The sequence below is a fragment of the Myodes glareolus genome, chromosome 4 (genome assembly GCF_982192425.1).
Source record: "Myodes glareolus chromosome 4, mMyoGla1.1, whole genome shotgun sequence".
Lineage (NCBI taxonomy): Eukaryota > Metazoa > Chordata > Mammalia > Rodentia > Cricetidae > Myodes > Myodes glareolus.
The window spans coordinates 4,389,283-4,406,774 of record NC_142029.1 but is presented as its reverse complement, the minus strand read 5'-3'; the positions used below and the strand labels follow the sequence as shown (position 1 = coordinate 4,406,774).

Below are 17,492 nucleotides of genomic sequence, written 5' to 3'. Positions count from 1 at the left end.
CTCGGACTTCCGGCTGCGAGCCGGGTCGCGAGTTGGGCAGCCAGAGCTGGGAATCCCGCTCAGCCGGGCATCAGCTGAGCTGGGCTGCAGCAATGAGCAGCGACGACTCCTCCCTCATGGTGCGTGAGCGCTGGACCGCCTGTGCCCGGGCTTCTTCTGCTGCCAAGACAGCTCTGCCCTGGGCTGTCCCTCTGCTCCCTGGCCATTTCTGCTCCGGGGCCACCTCTCTGCTCTCTGACCATTTCTGCTTCCGGGCCACCTCTCTGCTCTCTGGCCATTTCTGCTCCGGGGCCACCTCTCTGCTCTCTGGCCATTTCTGCTCCCGGGCCACCTCTCTGATCCCTCATCATCTACGCTTGGCCCACCTCTGCCTGACAACACGCCCTGCTACCCTCAGGCCATCTCTACTCTTGGACACTTCCACCCCTAACCACCCCTACCCCTCTGTCCACTCCTCTGGCAGCGTCAATGAGTCGTCCCATCTTCCCCAACTCCCTAGCCAATGTATTTCTTCCTGTGTCCCCTGTACCCCCAGCCTCAAATTAGCACCCTGACCTGACCCTGTCCCCTGTGCTCCCCAAACTAAACCCATATCCATCATCCTGTCATATCCTGCTCTTAGCCTCCCTCCCAAGCCTTTCCTGTGTCCCTGCCCCGTCTCAGGAGATGCTGTGAGCTGGTACTCTCTTCTGTGCCCACCTCCCAACCCTAGTCCTAACCCAGCAAGCCAGATGTCTCCAAGGTTTCCCTATTTGATTTTATTTCCTAAGCCAGAGCCACCATGTCTGCCCTAGACACCCCTAACCTGGTTTCCCTACGTTGACTCATTTCTTTAGAACATACATTTGAGGTGCCTGGAGCTGTAGCTCAGTTCCTAGAGGATGCACCAAGCCCTGGGTTTGATTTCTACCACCATACAAAACAGGTCTGGTGGGTATGTGCTTGTAAGCCCAGCACTTGAGAGGTGAGGAAGGAGGGCCAGGAGTTCAAGGTCATCCATGGTTATGTAGCTGAGTTTGTTGCCAGTTTGTCAAAAGGAGACTCTGTCAAAACCGTCTTAAAAATCTGAGAGCACCACCCCCCCCCCTGCTTAAACCATCCCAACTGCTTCCTGTTTGCTGCCCTGAGATGATGTCTAGGCTTTTTCAAATGGCCCATGAGGCTTTTGCGACCCAACCACATCTATCCTCAATTCAACACCCACAAACCTTAGAGGAAGTGAGACTTCACTTTGAAATCTCAGTGTGATCTCTGTGGAGCTGTGTCTCCCTGACCTTCAGCTTCTTTAACTACGACGATGATGGACATAGAGCCCATGACAACGGTCCCTAGCTTGTCCCTGCAGCTATTCCGACATTCGTTCCAATTATTGCTCAGTACTCCTCTTCCTCCCCCTCCTACAAGCCTGAGTTGGTTTACATTGCATCTTAACCAGAATCTGTTGCCGTCTCCCAATCACCTATAAACTCTGACCTACAAAAGTTGCCCAGAGCGACTCCCAGGGCTGCAGAAGGAGAAAGCAAGGCCTGGCTGAGCCTGTCCACTGAAGAGGAGCATGGCACCTCAAGAGGGAGCAGGTCTCACCCTGCCTGGGTCAGAAAAGAGATGGGACCGAGGCTATCCCAACCATGTCTTCCTCACAGGCTTCGATCATTTACTACAGCCAGGAAAAGTACTTCCACCATGTGCAGCAGGCTGCGAGTGTGGGCTTAGAGAGGTTCAGCAATGACCCTGTACTGCAGTTCTTCAAAGCTTACGGAGTCCTGGGGGAAGGTAAGGCCTTGCGCTGACCCCGGGTACCATCCTCGCCCTTATCCTCTGGCAGCATCCAGATGCCTACGCCTTGCTACGTTCCCATGGAAACAGCCTCACGCTGACCGCAGAGTCCCGCTGATAACCAGAAACCTGTGAAGTCCGTATTCAGGTTGGATTTTGAGATCTTGGCTCACTGTACCTGCCATGAGCCTCAGTTTCCCTATCTGCAGAATGAGTTACTAGAGAGGGGGCTACGTGACTGACGTCTTTTCCTCGGGCTTGGAAGCTGAGAGCTGGAACTTCGGGAAAGGAGAAATGGGAGGCTTGAATATAGGAAAGCGGGGCATAGATGTGAGAGGGCGGGACTTAAACAGAGCCCAGGCGCTGAGACCTGTCTGAGCAGCCTGTGGCCAATGTTGGGGACATTCAGGATAAATGGAACTGAGAATGTTCTGTCCCTCTTCAGAGCTGACTCCAGCCCCCAAGAGTTCCCAGGCTCATTCTAGGGCACACCTCCGGGTTCCAAGGCTCTTAGCCGGTGGGCCAGGCACAGTGGTACACGCTTGTCCGAGTGCTTAGAGGTCTTAGAGGTAGAAGCAGGAGGATCAGGAAGTTCAATGTTATCTTAGACCACACATCAAGTCCCAAGCCACCTGACGTAGATGAGGACCTTTCTCAAAAACAAAATACAAAGTGGGGGTTAGTGACGATGGCTCACCAGTAAGGAACACTTACTAGACCCATCATTGATGGTGCACACCTTTAATCCTAAGCACTCGGGAGGCAGAGGCAGGAGGATCTCTGTGAGTTTGAGACTAGCCTGGTCTACAGAGTGAGTTGCAGGACAGCCAGGGGCTACACAGAGAAACCCTGTACCAAAACAAAACAAACAAACAAAAACCAAGCCACCTAAGGTCATCCTCTGACCTCCAATCATAGCACACGCACAGACCTCCCCTTGTCAGCCTGGACCACAGAGCCAACGGCCTTCGGAGAGCTTCACCCTCCAGGAAGTTCACGTTCTTGGGGACTTTTCAAATCAGTTTGTCCCTAGATTCTGTGTGTGAACGCAGGTAGCACTTACCTAACAGGGGTCCCCTGTTGTCTGTCCGGGACCCCAGAGCAGAACAGTGTGTAATGCTCTTTCTACAGACCATATCCACGACGCCATCAGTGAGCTGGAGAGCATCCAAAGCCACCCAGATGTGTCCCTGTGCTCTGTCATCGCTCTGCTTTATGCTCACAAGCGCTGCGACACCATTGGTGAGTGCCGCCCGCCGTGCTTGGTGGACCGGGCCCCTAGGGGAAAAGCCACTGCACAGACACAGCCCTCGGAGGGCTATTGAAGGAGGGGCATACACAGGCCACTTGGATCTGCTGTTAGGCAGCCAAAACAGACCATCCCTCATGCTCACCCCACAGGCCTCAGAGAAGACCTGATGCCTGAAACCACACAAAAGGGAGCAAGCAGAAAGCATGACAGAAGAGGTCATCCCTCCAGACCGAGCATTTGAAAGTGTCCTTCATTATTCACCAAGATACTAAGAAAGAAAGAGAGAGAGAGAGAGAAGGGAGGGAGGAAGGGGAGAGAGAGAGAGAGAAGGGAGGGAGGGAGGGAGGGAGGAAGGAGAGAGAGAGAGAGAAGGAAGGAAAGAGAGAAAGAGAGAAAGAAGAAAGGAAGGAAGGAAAGAGAGAGAGAGAAAAGAAGGAAAGAGAGAAAGAAAGGAAAGAAGGAAGGAAGGAAGAAAGAAAAGAGAGAAAGAGGAAGGAAGGAAGGAAGGAAGGAAGGAAGGAAGGAAGGAAGGAAGGAAGGAAGGAAGAAAGAAAGCCATTCTAAATAATTGTGCTTTTAATCTTGAGTCTCTAGGGAGTGAGAGAGAGGTGCCAATGTAGACCCCCATTTCTCGCTCAGTATAGGGCATGGACCTCACTTAGGGATTCAGGCTCAGTCCATCTGTTCAGCGCACCGATGAATGTGGAATGGGGAGGGGTGCCTTCCAGACAGTAAGCTGAGCCCATGCGTACACACTCCCATGGGGCAGAGGTCGCTGGTGCAGAGGATACACTGCATCAGATGAGAACCTCTTGACCTTCACTCGGCCTCTTTCTCTTCCGGGTTTAGACGGAGAAGCAGTTCAGGAGTTGGAGAGTAACTTGAAGGAAATCCGCAAGACGGCCAGTGACACTGCCCTGTACTACGCCAGCCTCTTCCTCTGGCTCATTGGCCACCACGACAAGGCCAGGGAATATGTTGACCACATGCTGAAGGTCTACAGTGGCTCCAAAGAGGTACGAGAGCATCTCAGGGCCACAGCCAAGCAAAGCAGTATCCAGACACATTGTCAGGGTTACTCCCTGAAAGCCCTGGGACCAGGGCCACATCCAGGCACTGGACCTCACACTTGTACCTTGTCTAAAGCCGCATCACATTCGTGCACAACAGTGTCCTGTCTCTAGACTGCTTTCCTATGGCCTGTCTTTTTTTTTTTTTTTTTTTTTTTTTTTTTTTTTTTTTTTTTGAGACAGGGTCTGTGCATAAGCTTTTCCTGAGAGACGCAAACAGACACACACTCACCCATCAAGGACAGACCAAAGCACAATTCCTCTAAAGCCCAACTTGGTAGAACAATGAGTCTATTGGGCTTGATCCCAAAGCAGCCACATAAACCAAAACAACCTCACCACAGCCTGAATGACCAATCCTGCACAGACAGAATCTGCCTTGAAAGGACCCCCCCCCATATGTACCTTAGCACCTCCCATGACCACAAAGTCACCTGCAATTAGGACAAAATGACATGCACCCAGCAGTGAGGTGCAAGCTGGTCTACATGAGGCTCCCAACCCCTCCTGCGAATGAGCACAACAGCCTTGCTCTTGAGAGTGGCTTGTGAGTGCTTACAGCTGCTCCTGGTGACGGTGGCACCGGCTGTCGTACTCAAAGCCTGACCCTGCGGCTGCACGAGGTTGCCCGTAGCTCACAGCAGTTTACACTGTAGCCAAGGATAGCCTTGAACTTCTGTTGCCCTGCCTCCACCTCCAGAGTGCTGGAGGTGCACTTATTATTCAAGGCCGGGAATGGAACCCAAAGCAGGCACTCTGCCGGACATACCCATCCCAATATAACATTTTTTAATACTTGTTTTGAACTTATTTTTTCTGGTTGTTTTGACCACTTTTATGTCCATGCACCACATGCCTGCTAGATGGCTGGAACTAGAGTTACAGATGGTTGTGAGCTACCATGTGGGTCCTGGGACTCATACCAGGGTCCTCTAGAAGAGCAGGCCAATGCTTTTAACCACTAAGCATTCTCTGGATCACCCTCTGCCACAGTATTCTTTAAACATCTTGAATTAGGTGCTGACATGTAGAAAATCAGACCATTTGGCCGGCAAGCTGGCTCAGTAGGTAAAGGCATTTACCCCCAAGCCTGATGACCTGAGTTTGATCTCTGGAGCCCATATGGTGGCACATGTGTGAACACACACATACACACACATGCTAACTATATACATACATGTATACATTCATAAATGTAATAACTTTAAAGAAATCATAAAATTTAAATAGACAATCAGGCATGGTGTGATGGTAGCACATGCCTGTCCCTGTAGCACCTGGGAGGCAAGCAAGAAGCCATTCTGGGCTATAGGGCAAGACTCTGTCTCAAAAGGAAAGAAGTAAGAAGCGAAAGTTCAGGTTCCCTGGTTCTTTTGAAAACCCAAGTGAGCTGTCAGACACCCAGGGCTCTGCCCTCTCTGTAGCGTCTTGATGGACCTGAGTGGTCAGTACCTCATGCTGGTGCTGATGCTGGGACTGGAAGTCCATTCAGGCTGTACATTCTTGGAAAGCCTCGTAGCAATGTTCACGAGTGTAAGCCTTTGTCCATGGGGAGGGGTGAGAACTGACATGTCTGAAACAGAGATGCACTGTGCGTAGCTCTAGACGGAGGCATTGTCTCCTTAGGGGAGAAAAGAGAAGCATTGCACTGGACTATCAAGGGGTGTTCAAGGCCGGGCTTCTCCCAAGCGCCCCACTCTTCCAATGCTGCTCCCAGGCTTGGCCCTTCCCTACTGGAAGAAGCTGTGTGCAGGACCAAGAGCAACCCCGCCCAAGCCCCAGGGATGTTAACCTGACTGCAGTGACCAGTCTCTGCAGATACAGGAAAGGGGCCTGAGTGTGGAGCGACAGGGAGCTGTGGGGATGTGGGGAGCAGTGGGGATGTAGGTAGGAGAGGTCTCCGGAGAGGGGCGAGCTGCCAGGCTAAGTTGTGAGTCCTTAGGAGATGGATGTGGACTGATTTGGAAGGTGAGAGGTGGCAGGATGTCACAGGCAATGCAGGTAGGAGTGTCCACCTGGCAGAGGAGATAGCCCGCTGGGATCTGCATGAGGTGATGCCCACCAGCGATGTGAAGATGGTAGAGGGCAGGACATAAGCTAGCTCGGGAAGAGGCTGTGAAGGACCCAGGACTTTTACCTTTCCCGCTTGTTCTACCCCCAGGGCTACGTGCTCAAAGGCTGGGTAGACCTCACCTCCAATAAACCCCACGTCGTGAAGAAATCCATCAAGTACCTGGAACAAGGAACTCATGACACCAAAGATGTGCTGGGGCTGATGGGCAAGGTGAGCAGAGGGAAGTGGGGGGTCTCTGGCTGGCTCCAAAGAGCTGCCAGGTGAACTCAGGCCAGATCTGAGATGCAGACCCAGAAAGGGCCAGCAGCCCGCCCACAGTCACACCAGTCCAGAGCCCACTCCTCCTTGCTTTGTGTGGCAGTTCTGTATTGTTTTGAATGCTAGGGAATTGAGCCCAGGGCTTTGCACGCACCAGGCAAGCCCTCTGCCACTGGACTATATCTCTAGTCCCTGTTTGGTGTCTTGAGATAGGCTCTCATGTACCCAAGGCTGGCCTTATACTCACTATGTAGCTAAGGCTAGCCCTGAGTTCCTGCTCCTGCTGCCTTCACCTGCCCAATGTTGGTCTAACGGCGGTGAGAGTGGCCTGGCAGTACCTTCTTCAGTTTGTCTGGGACTGAGTCAGGCCGCCTTCCTCTTGGCCTCTTCCACCTCTGACTTTCACTCCTCCCATTTCTACCCCCAACTTCCCCCCACTTCCCCACTTGTTAGTTACTTAGCAGCCACAAGAAAAGGGAGGCATGCACTCTGCCTGTTTTGCATTTCCTGATCTTAATTTGAATGAAATTTTTTTATTTTCCTTTGTGACCCTCATTGCTCCACCTTTGAGAGAAGAAAACTGATCTCTTACTATCTTTCTATGTGTCTGTCTGTCCTTACAAAATGACTACATCATCATTAGATCACAGAGGGACAGGAGGGAGCGGGCTCAGGCATGCTAGGCAAGCACTCTGCCAACTGAGCCTTCCCAGCCCTTAAGCCCCTCAGAGCTCCTGGGGGGACACCCCGGGGGAACAGTGACTAACACTGAGTCCCCAGTCACACAGAATAAACATCTTCCCAGCTCACTACCTGACAGCTGGGCCGCTGCAGTTAAACTCTGGGTCTTTGGGCTCTAGGCGGGTCAGAAAGATCTGGACTGCCCATCCTGCCCCACATCCCCTGATGTTGAAACCCACCCCTGCATCACTGGTGCGCCTCTTCTCTTGGGCTCCCACAGGCAACATACTACCTGACACAGCAGAACTTCTCCGGGGCCCTAGAGGTGGTGAACCAGGTCACTATGGCCTCAGGGAACTTCCTGCCGGCCTTAGTCCTGAAGATGAGGCTGTTCCTGGCTCGGCAAGATTGGGACCAGACAGTAGAAACCGGACACAGGTGAGGGAAGAGCCACGTGCCAGGCCTCCTGCCTTTTAGGTATTCTGGGGTGCTGGGGATGGAACTCAGGGCCTTCTTCAAGCTACAGAAGCACTCTACCACAGAGTTTGAGGGTCCTGGGTCCTGACTGGATTATTATTTTAACTGGCAGAGATGTGTTGAAGCTGTAGAATATTACTTTACTGTGTAAAGGTGTGTTACTTTTGTGTACTTTTTTTTTTGGTTTTTCGAGACAGGGTTTCTCTCTCTCTCTCTCTCTCTCTCTCTCTCTCTCTCTCTCTCTGTCTCTTTCTCGTTTGTGTGTGTGTGTGTGTGTGTGAGAGAGAGAGAGAGAGAGAGAGAGAGAGACTGCGTGCGCGCGCGCAGTCTCACATGTACCATGGCAAGTGTGGAGGTCAGAGGACAGCAATGTGGAGTTGACTTTCTCATTCCACCCTTTATGTGGGTCCTGGGGACTAGGGAGAGAACCCCTCTTGTGTGGCAACTGCCGTTATCCCCTGAGCCACCTAAAAGTTGTTTTGCTTTGCTTTGTGGTTTTGGCTTCCAAATGGGAAAACAGCAAGAGCTCCTGCCTTGGGGTCTCCAGTGCTTTCAGAGTCGTTAGCCCTGGCTAGACCTCTTCCAGGGTGGCTTACCCCCAATCACACTGCAATTTTGTTGTTAATTTGAGTAACTCTGAGCTAAGTGCGGTGGCATACACCTGTAATCCCAGCTCTCTGAGGGTGGAAGCAGAAGGATCTTGAAGCCAGCCTGAGTTACAATAACAACTGTAGCTCCAGCTTCGGGGGATCAAACAGGCATACACACATACATATAATTACAAAATAATAAAACTAAATGAAAAGGAATGGCTCTTAAAAGACAATCAGATGTTTCCAATATCCCATCCTCGCTGAACTGTGAACACTGTCAGTTCTTGTCTTTCTCGTCCAATTCCAGAATCCTTGAAAAAGACGAAAGCAATATTGATGCCTGGCAAATTCTAACTGTGCACGAACTTGTGAGGGAAGGAAACACGGCCACGGTGAGTCACCCCACGACTCAGAAGCTGAGCCAGGGACAGCTCTTCATACTCAATGCTGAGGCAGGATGATCAGATAAGGAGTTCAGGTCAAGACCCCGCCCCCACAAGACAGAAAGAGACAGAGGGAGGAGAGGGCACTGACTGAGAAGGAAGCACTGAGCAGATGGGATACAGAGGAACCCACTGTAGCCCCAGCTCCACCTCAACCCTGGCTTTGCCTCTGAAATAACCAGAAATGCACCGTCCTTTGATGAGGCTAGCATAGGATGGGGTCCCCGTAGGAGAAAGGAAGTTCTGGTTCCTCCCGTCAGCAGAGCCCTGAGATGGGTCTCTGGGTTGGGGTGACATAGAGAGACAGTTCGTACCAGGGGAAAACCCTGGACAGGCCTTCATCAGGCCTGATAGCAGCAGGGTCAGCATCTCGTGCCCCGTCTCCACCCCCACCTCAAGTTCTGGGGCTTCCCTAGCGAGCAAGCAAGCAAGCCAGCCTGTGCCCTGGCTGCATACTTCTAATCCTGTCTCACTGAAGAGAGCAGCCCCAGCTGGGCTCCTTCCCCCTCCCCTTTTCTCCCTTTCTCTTGCTTTCTGAATCCGTGTTGGGGACCCGGGGTGGGGCAGAGGGCAGGGGGGCAAATGGGTAGCAGTCAGAGGATAACCTGCAGGATGTCCAACCTTCTCCTCCACCACGTGGGTCCCAGGGCTAGAACTCATGATGTCAGGCATTCCCTCGGAGTCCCTGGGCTTCTCCCTCGCTGCGGTGTGGGCAGGAGAGTCAAGCACACAAGGAAGGCTCCAGTATCAGCTGCCTGGGTGACTGGGTGCCCCTCCCAGATTTCCTGACCTCTTCCTCTGCTGTGCTGGGGAGTCCGGACAGCAACGCCCACTTACAGTACTGTAGAAGGTCCACTGGAACAACAGGGGTGCCCTGTTACCCACATTTTAGAACAGAGCTGAGGACTTGACTACTGCAGACTGCAGGCTGCAGGCAGGGACTTAAGGGCAACCGTGTGGTCACATGAGGTCACTTAGAGCAATGGCCTCTGCCTTAGTGGGGCTGTCAGGGCAGCTTCCTCTCACACTCAGGGCAAGGGCCAGGGTCATCCCTGGAGGGAATGTGGCCCTTCAGGCTCCACTTGTGGGACTTTGAAATAGTTCTGTTGCCTGGGTCATCTGGGAGAGGCAAAGCCGAATCCCAGAGGGTGGCATCCGAGCTAAGTGATTAGTGGCCCATCTAATGTGCAGTCAAGATTGAAAAAAGTTCTGCACAACTCTGGTTCTGTGTTTTGGGGTTCAGTTGTGCTTTGTTCCATTTATAGACAGGATCTGGAACTTCCTGTGTAGTAAGGATGTCCTTGACCCCCCCCATGCTACTTCTACCTCCTGAGTGCTGGTATTATAGGCATGCACCACCATGCGTGGTTTTATGCTGTGTACCTCAGGGTTTCATGCATGCTAGGCAAGCACTCAACCACCTAAGGTATGACCCCAACCCCCCACATTGTCTGTTTTGTCCCTGCAGGCTACTGATCATGTTAAAAATCTCATCAAGGCACTAGAGACTCGAGAACCCCAGAATCCCAGCCTCCACCTTAAGAAGATTCTTGTGGTCAGTAGACTGGTAAGTAGGCAGCATCCGGTTTCTGACCACGCCCCCCCATGAGAAGACCTTGGCTTCTCTCTATGCTCTGAGCACCCACCCTCTCCCCTTCCCCTGATAATAGAGACATGATATGACCACATGTCCTCCAGCAAGGCGCCCCACGGAGGTGCTACAGTGACCAGGGAGATGGGGTCTGAAGGGCTTCTAGAGTGACAGGTCAGCCATGGGGAAGGTACCACTGCCTCTGCTATGCAGAACGAAGCCAGCCCTGTTCAGGATCCATATTCTCCTCATAGGAGCGACCTAACAGACAGTCCACCTGGGCCTCTGGCATCGAAGGTCCAGACAAAGTTGCCAAAGAACTTGTCTTTTGTAAGAACATTCACTCCAAGAAAGGTTTACAGGAAAAACTAAGAATGAAGCCAACCCTGGGCTGCAGAGACCAGAACGGGGTTGCTAAGTGCTGCTGGGTGACTGTCCCCCTCCGTGTGTGTGTCTGAGTTCCTCAGCTGTGTCCTTATGTGGCATGGGACATGGTTCATCACAGCCACTTCCCATCACCAAACTCAAATAGCTTTTCCACAAGCTTTAGATAAAAAAATAAAAGCAGGGGCTGGAGAGATGGCTCAGTGGTTAAGAGCACTGACTGCTCTTCCAGAGGACCCGGGTTCAGTTCCCAGCACCCACATGGCAACTGCAGTTCTGGGGAGCTGATAACCTCATACAGACATACATGCAAACAAAACACCAATCCATGTAAAATATATATAAATAATATATTTATAAATAAATATAATACAATACAATGCAATGCAATATAATAAAACCCACAAAACCAAACCCCACCTTCTGGTAATAAGTTGGGAGCTGTGATGCCTATGATCCCAAAACTCAAAGGGTAGAGGCAGAGGATCAGGAGTTCAAGGCCAGCCTCAGCTACATAGCAAGTTAAAGACCAGCCTGGGCTACATGAGACCCTGTCACAAACACAAAACAACCTGTTGGTAACTACTAAGATTAGTTACTGCTGAGTGGTGGTGTCGCACACCTTTAATCCCAACACTTGGGAAGCAGAGGCAGATGGGTCTCTGTGAGTTCGAAGCCAGCCTAGTCTACAGAGAGAGTTCTAGAACAGCCAGGACACGGAGAAACCCTCTCTCAAAGGAAAAAAAAAAATCAGTTACTTTGGCCAGCCAAGATGTGTTTGGAGGACACTATGACTGGAGGCAGGTTCCTCAGAAGATGGATAGCTAGCTACGTACAGATCCCAGGTATGTCTTGGGCTCTTTGCGTCCTTCCCAGCTCTTCTGAAATGCCCCCACTTCTGGTGTAGCTTCACCCAGGCAGCCGGACTGACCCTCTGTTCCTATCTGTCCACTCTTGGCAGTGCGGGAGGCACCAGGCGGTCCAGCGACTTGTGAGCGGCTTCCTGGAGCGCATGTTCATGACCACACCTTCCTGTGCCCTTGTGGCCACAGAGTTGGGCTATCTCTTCATTCTACAGCAGCAAGTGAAGGAAGCATGCTTGTGGTACAAGGAGGCCATGAAGCTAGAAGAGAACCGGCTAGCTGCTTTGGCAGGTCTCCACGGGCCGGGCAGGGTGGTATCCTGCTCTCCAGACTGTGTATGAGTTTAAGGGGTACCCTCCTATGGGGATCTTCCAGTGAAACCACCGATTTAGATGGAAGCCCAGGACTGATCCATGTTGTGGCTGGAGCACCCACATCCTACATCAGCAAAGATGGGAAGGTCGGCGTTTATCCATAGGTGTTGGGTCCACTAGAACTGGAATTGTAGACAGTTGTGAACTGCCACGTGGGTGCTGGGAATTGAATCTGGGTCCTCTGGAAAAGTAGTCAGTGCTCTTAACCCCTGAGTCATCTCTCCAGCCCCTGTGGGATACTCTGTTTTGTCCCTTGAGTAAAGGGCAGAATCATCTGGGTGTGTAGGTGTGCACCTGTCATCCCAGCAGGGGGAAGCCAGGGATCAAGAGTTCAAGGTCATCCCCAGCTAGGTAGAGCTTCGGAGGCCAGCCCAGGCTACATGAGACCTTCTCTCAAAAATAATGATTAAACACAAGTTAATTACCCTAGTCTATAAAAAGAAACAGGCAGACATGGCTTAGTAAGTGTTTGCCTGGCAGGTGTGAGGCCTTCAGTCCCTACTACACTACCACTATAGAAGCAGTCACCTTTAATGAAAAGAAGGGGGCTACAAATAGCAAATTCAGAGTGTGATCGAAACATCACCAACGTAAAGATATAAAAATATGTTCATTCCCCCTAATAATCCGGAGAATATGGATTAGAACTCATTCCTTTGGTTCTTTGACGTTGTGTGTATACCTGAGAGGGATGTACATGTATGAGTGAGTGTGTGTATGCATGCGCACCCCCACAGAGGTCAGAAGAGGGTGTTGGACCCCCCGGAGCTGGAGTTGCAGGCAGTTGTGAGCCCTCTGTTGCGAGGGTTGGGAACCTAAGTCGGGTCCTCTGCAGAAGCAGTCAGCGCTCCTACCTGCTAAGCCCCTGGCCAGCCCCTCCCTTTATAACTCAGGTTGGTAAAGACTGAGCCGAGTCTGGGGCCGTAAGGAAGGACATGTTTAAATTCTTCGTAGGGACAGCAAGATGGCTGAGTAATAAAGTGGCCTTCTTCAAGCCTGACAGCCCGAGTTCCGTCTCCAAGACCCCCTAGAAAAGAGCCAGCGCCCACAGTTGCCTTCTACCTCCACACGTACAGCATGGCACACGAGCCCATGCATGTGCTTGCACATACACAGTCTTGCCCATGCTAGGAGCTGAACCCAGGGCTCCATGCATGCTATGCCCTGAGACCCTAAATCTGTAGCTCTTTGGGTTACGTGTTGCTGTGTGTACTTTAGTCACAAATACTAGAAAACGGTGTGAAGGATTAAACGTCACATGGTTAATGGTGCTTCTCACTTGGAGCCATTGTTAAGCCAACACATGAATGGGGGATAATTGACCTGCAGTTTGTGAAGATGTGAGGCGACCTCCTGCCTGGGCCCTTCCTTTCCCCTCTCAGTCTGCCCCTGAATCGGCCCGGCTGCTGACTCTGCTGCCTGCTCAGCTTCGTTCTTGTCCCATCTACAGGGAGCATCTGGTGCCAGATCTTGCAGGGCCAGCTGGAGGAGGCGGCGCACCAGCTGGAGTTCCTCAGGGAGGTGCAGCAGTCCCTCGGGAAGTCTGAGGTCAGAGCTAATGGAGTCTCCAGCAGAAGGCGGTCCAAATGGCCAGCCTCGGCTCCGAGCCCCAAGCCTCTCTTCCACAGGTGCTGGTCTTCCTGCAAGCCCTCGTGGCATCTAAGAAGCAGAAGCCTGAGCAAGAGGCCACCGCGCTCCTGAAGGAGGCAGTGGAGCTGCACTTCTCCAGCATGCAGGGCCTGGCCCTGAGTCCCGAGTACTTCGAAAAGCTGGACCCCCTCTTTCTGGTCTGCATTGCCAAGGAGTATCTGCATTTCTGCCCCAAGCAGGTTAGGGGAGACCCATCTTCTCGGCAGGGGCCTAAAGTACAGGTGTGACTGGTGGCCACACAAGGGACAGAAACAAGGGCTTTACCTGGCCAGCCTCCAAGCCAGGCTGAACTGCAAGGAAGCACTAGTGTTTTTGTGGTGTGTGTTTGTTTTGTTTTTGAGGCAAGGTCTCCTGTAGCCCAGGTTAGTCTCTAACCTGCTGTGTAGCCAGGGATGACCTTTGAACTCCTGATCCTCTGGCCTTCACATCCTGAGAGCTGGGATTACGGGGGTCTGCCGCCACACCCAGTTTATGGGGTGCCATGGATGGAACTCAGTGCTTCCACAAAGCAAGTGCTCTATCCCCTGAGTGACAGCCCCAGCCCGTGACAGGTCTTTTCAAACAGGAACAGGCTGAAGCCAGATCACCTCAGAGGCTGTTCTGGCACAGAACCAGATGGCCCAGGCGATGCGCAAAGTGTCCTGTCCCTCACAAGTTCCCAGGCCTGTCAGAAGCTGGGACACAGGCACCGTATTTGGGTGGGGCAGCACACCGGCCTGCACCTGTCCTTGTCCTGGCATGAGCTGTAATCCCAGCTCTCAGGCGGCAGGGGAAGGAGGGTTAGGAGTTCAAGATTGTCCTTGGCTGCATAGGGAGTTCAAGGCTGTCATGGGCTACATGAGACCCTGGGCATGGGGGGGGGGGCAGGGCAGAGGGTGGAGAAGGGGGCAGGGTGGTGGTAGGAAGAAGAGGAGGTAGGAGAAGAAATAAGGCAAGCCATACATTTAGCCTCTGATCTTCCCACAGCCTCGGTCACCTGGCCAGCTCGTGTCTCCACTTCTTAAACAAGTCGCTATGATCTTGAGTCCTGTGGTGAAGGTAGCCCCAGCCATGATGGACCCACTGTTTGTGACGGCTCAGGTTAAGTTCCTCTCAGGTGAGCAGCGAATGCTAGCAGACACCTGGTGGAGCTTCTGCCTTAGGTTGTAGCCACAGGCTCCTTGCCTGGGATTCCTTTTCCTGTCTGTATATGTGACATACACACACACACACACACACACACACACACACACCTGCATACATACATACACACGTATGTACATACACACACGCACAGAATACCGCTGTGGAGGAAACTGAAAGGCCACGTGGGATAGGAAGAGTATTTCCATGAGGTCCCGGAAGGCGAGGCTTTCACTGAGGCCACAGTCAGGTCTGTAGTCAGGTCTGCCAGCTTCTCTCGTGTCCCAATTTAGGCATCAGAGAGAGGAAAGGGAAGAACATCCGTTGGCGGCCAGTTGTTCTCTGCGGTACACAGCCCTCCCCTGAAGCACTTCGCTTACGGTCTGCACCCATCTCCCTGTCTGCGGAACTGACTATTCCCACGTCTCCTGCTGTCTCTACACTGAGGGCTTTCACTCACTTGAGGGCTCTTAAGACTCTCTGTGCCAGGTTTACTCATAGTTTTAATGGCTTCTGGGTCCAAGGCCGGGGAAGAAGAACTGTCCCAGAGGCGCTGGCAGCAGGTTTGGGACCAATGCTAGGTTGCCAGGTGGTGAGGTTGCCATGGTGACCTCTTCCTTCCCACAGCACACAAGAAAAGATGAGGGAGTTTGGGACCCAAAAAAGGTATATCCCAACCCACAGGTGATGGCTTGCAGGCAGCCGCTGTGGAGAGGCCTGCCTACAGAAGGAGGAGGTGCCCTCCTGGCCCTCTGTGCCCTGGCATTAAGCTGCCACTATCAAACCAGGGCAGCCTGCCTGGGCTTCAGAGGGGCGCCTAAGTCTCCTAGTATCAGGAGTTCAGACCCCATGGGCTTGAGTTTAAATGAAGACTTTGTCCCTTGGGCTAAATGGCCTTGATGACTACATCCTGAGTCCCATATCCAAAAGACAGTACGTCAAGGCCCAAGTGCCTCGTTAACATGCACGAAGTCTTAGGTTCAATTCCCAGCACCACCAAAAATAAAGATAAAGCACAAGGGTCAGAAACCAAACTTACAGGGTCATGCAGATATTAAGTCTAGTCAGACTTTAACAGGCCTGGCAGGGCAGAGCAAGAGCTCAGTCATTAAAGCATGTTTCTTGTGATTGTAAGGGTCTGAGCTTGATCCCTGCTTGTGATCCTAGTGCCAGAGAGGCAGACAGGGGCAGGTGGAGCCCTGCTTGTGATCCTAGTGCCAGAGAGGCAGACAGGGGCAGGTGGAGCCCTGCTTGTGATCCTAGTGCCAGAGAGGCAGACAGGGGCAGGTGGAGCCCTGCTTGTGATCCTAGTGCCAGAGAGGCAGACAGGGGCAGGTGGAAGCCCAGGGTGGCCATTGGCCAGCCTAGCCTGCGTGCTGAGCTCCAGCCCAGAGACCAACCCTGTCTCAACACAAGGTGAATGGCTCCTGAGGAATGACACTGGAGTTGTCTTCTGGCATGCAACACAACACGCACATACACACACACACACACACACACACACACACACACACCGCATGTCTCTCTCTCTCTCTCTCTCTCTCTCTCTCTCTCTCTCTCTCTCTCTCAAACTAGATAAAATACCAACATCTGACAGAGATTTCTGTAAAGACCAGATTTCCGAATGGCCGCATATGTGAAACCCATTCTTCCTCTACTTGTTGGGTCTCGGGGGCTCCTAAAGCTCTCTGGAGGCAGGCTTTGGTTTTGTGTCCGTAGGAGAGCTGGAGAACGCCCAGAGCACCCTGCAGCGCTGCCTGGAGCTGGATCCCACCTTCGTGGATGCCCACCTCCTCATGTCCCAGATCTACCTGGCTCAAGGCAACTTTGCCATGTGTTCCCATTGTTTAGAGTTGGGTGTCAGCCACAACTTCCAGGTGGGAGCTCTCTACACTCTGTGGCCGATTGAACAACCCCTTTCGGGACCATTGCTGGGGCGGGGGAGCACATAAAGACGTGGGATCCCCCCCCAGACCCTTTGCTAACCCCCAGGCAGGGCAAGCTCCTTGGTTCTCCCGGAGAAGCTCCCCAGGCTTCTGTGTGAGCAGCAGAGGTAAGCTAGCCCCAGTTCTGCTCTGCCTCTCCTAGGTTCGAGACTACCCCCTCTACCACTTCATCAAAGCCAGGGCCCTCAACAAGACTGGTGACTATGCCGAAGCCATAAAGACCTTGAAGATGATCGTAAAACTGCCCACCACAAAGGTGGAAGAGAGCAGGAAGCTCCGAGGCCCCTCCGTACGTCCCAGCGAGCGGGCATCCATCCTGCTGGAGCTGGTAGAGGCCCTCCGACTGAATGGGGAGCTGGTGAGAAACGCCCTGCATGGGGCTGGGGATTAGGCCCTGAAAGCATCGGGACCAGAGTCCAGATTGCCAGAACCCACAGTACGTCCGAGAGTTCTAGGTTCAGTCAGTGAGAGAGACAGACCTCGATGATAAAATGAACACATACCTGATATCAACTTCTTCCCCGCATGCTCACGCCTCCACCCCCCAATATGAACATGCATACACACATACATGCACACCAAACACACAGACATGCAACAAAGAAAGAAATGCTTTGTTCCCATTCCCTGGGCTGGGGCACATTTGGAGGCCCCAGGAGACCAGCCTGGGGTCAAGCTCTGATTTTGTCTGAGGTTCACTTCACTTGGGCTATGATCTGAGTCCTTTTTGTTTGTTAATTTGGTTTGGTTGAGACAGGGTTCTCTTATGTAGCTCTGGCTGTCCTGGAACTCACTATATATACCAGGCTGACCTCAAACCCACAGACATCCCCCTGCCTCCGCAAGAGGCAAGAGTGAGGCTTGGAGGAGCTGAAATCTGTATGATACCCTGGCCTCAGCAGCCTTGCCAGCTCATAGGATGTGGTCTGCCCTGGACC

At 52.5% G+C, this 17,492-nt stretch overlaps 1 protein-coding gene across 1 annotated transcript in view; it reads left to right on the top strand.

Moving 5' to 3' along the window:
* The first annotated feature begins 5 nt into the window (after positions 1–5).
* Positions 6–17,492, top strand: part of Ttc21a (tetratricopeptide repeat domain 21A) — a 30,850-nt gene continuing 13,363 nt past the window's right edge. Inside the window, exons 1-14 of the mRNA XM_087905147.1 lie at positions 6–119; positions 1,644–1,773; positions 2,908–3,018; positions 3,878–4,044; positions 6,260–6,382; positions 7,392–7,549; positions 8,489–8,573; positions 10,093–10,191; positions 11,561–11,753; positions 13,287–13,384; positions 13,465–13,665; positions 14,453–14,582; positions 16,328–16,485; positions 16,697–16,912. Coding sequence (XP_087761273.1) covers positions 93–119; positions 1,644–1,773; positions 2,908–3,018; positions 3,878–4,044; positions 6,260–6,382; positions 7,392–7,549; positions 8,489–8,573; positions 10,093–10,191; positions 11,561–11,753; positions 13,287–13,384; positions 13,465–13,665; positions 14,453–14,582; positions 16,328–16,485; positions 16,697–16,912 — 1,896 coding nt within the window. The 5' untranslated portion in view covers positions 6–92. The remainder of the gene's footprint in view (positions 120–1,643; positions 1,774–2,907; positions 3,019–3,877; positions 4,045–6,259; positions 6,383–7,391; positions 7,550–8,488; positions 8,574–10,092; positions 10,192–11,560; positions 11,754–13,286; positions 13,385–13,464; positions 13,666–14,452; positions 14,583–16,327; positions 16,486–16,696; positions 16,913–17,492) is intronic.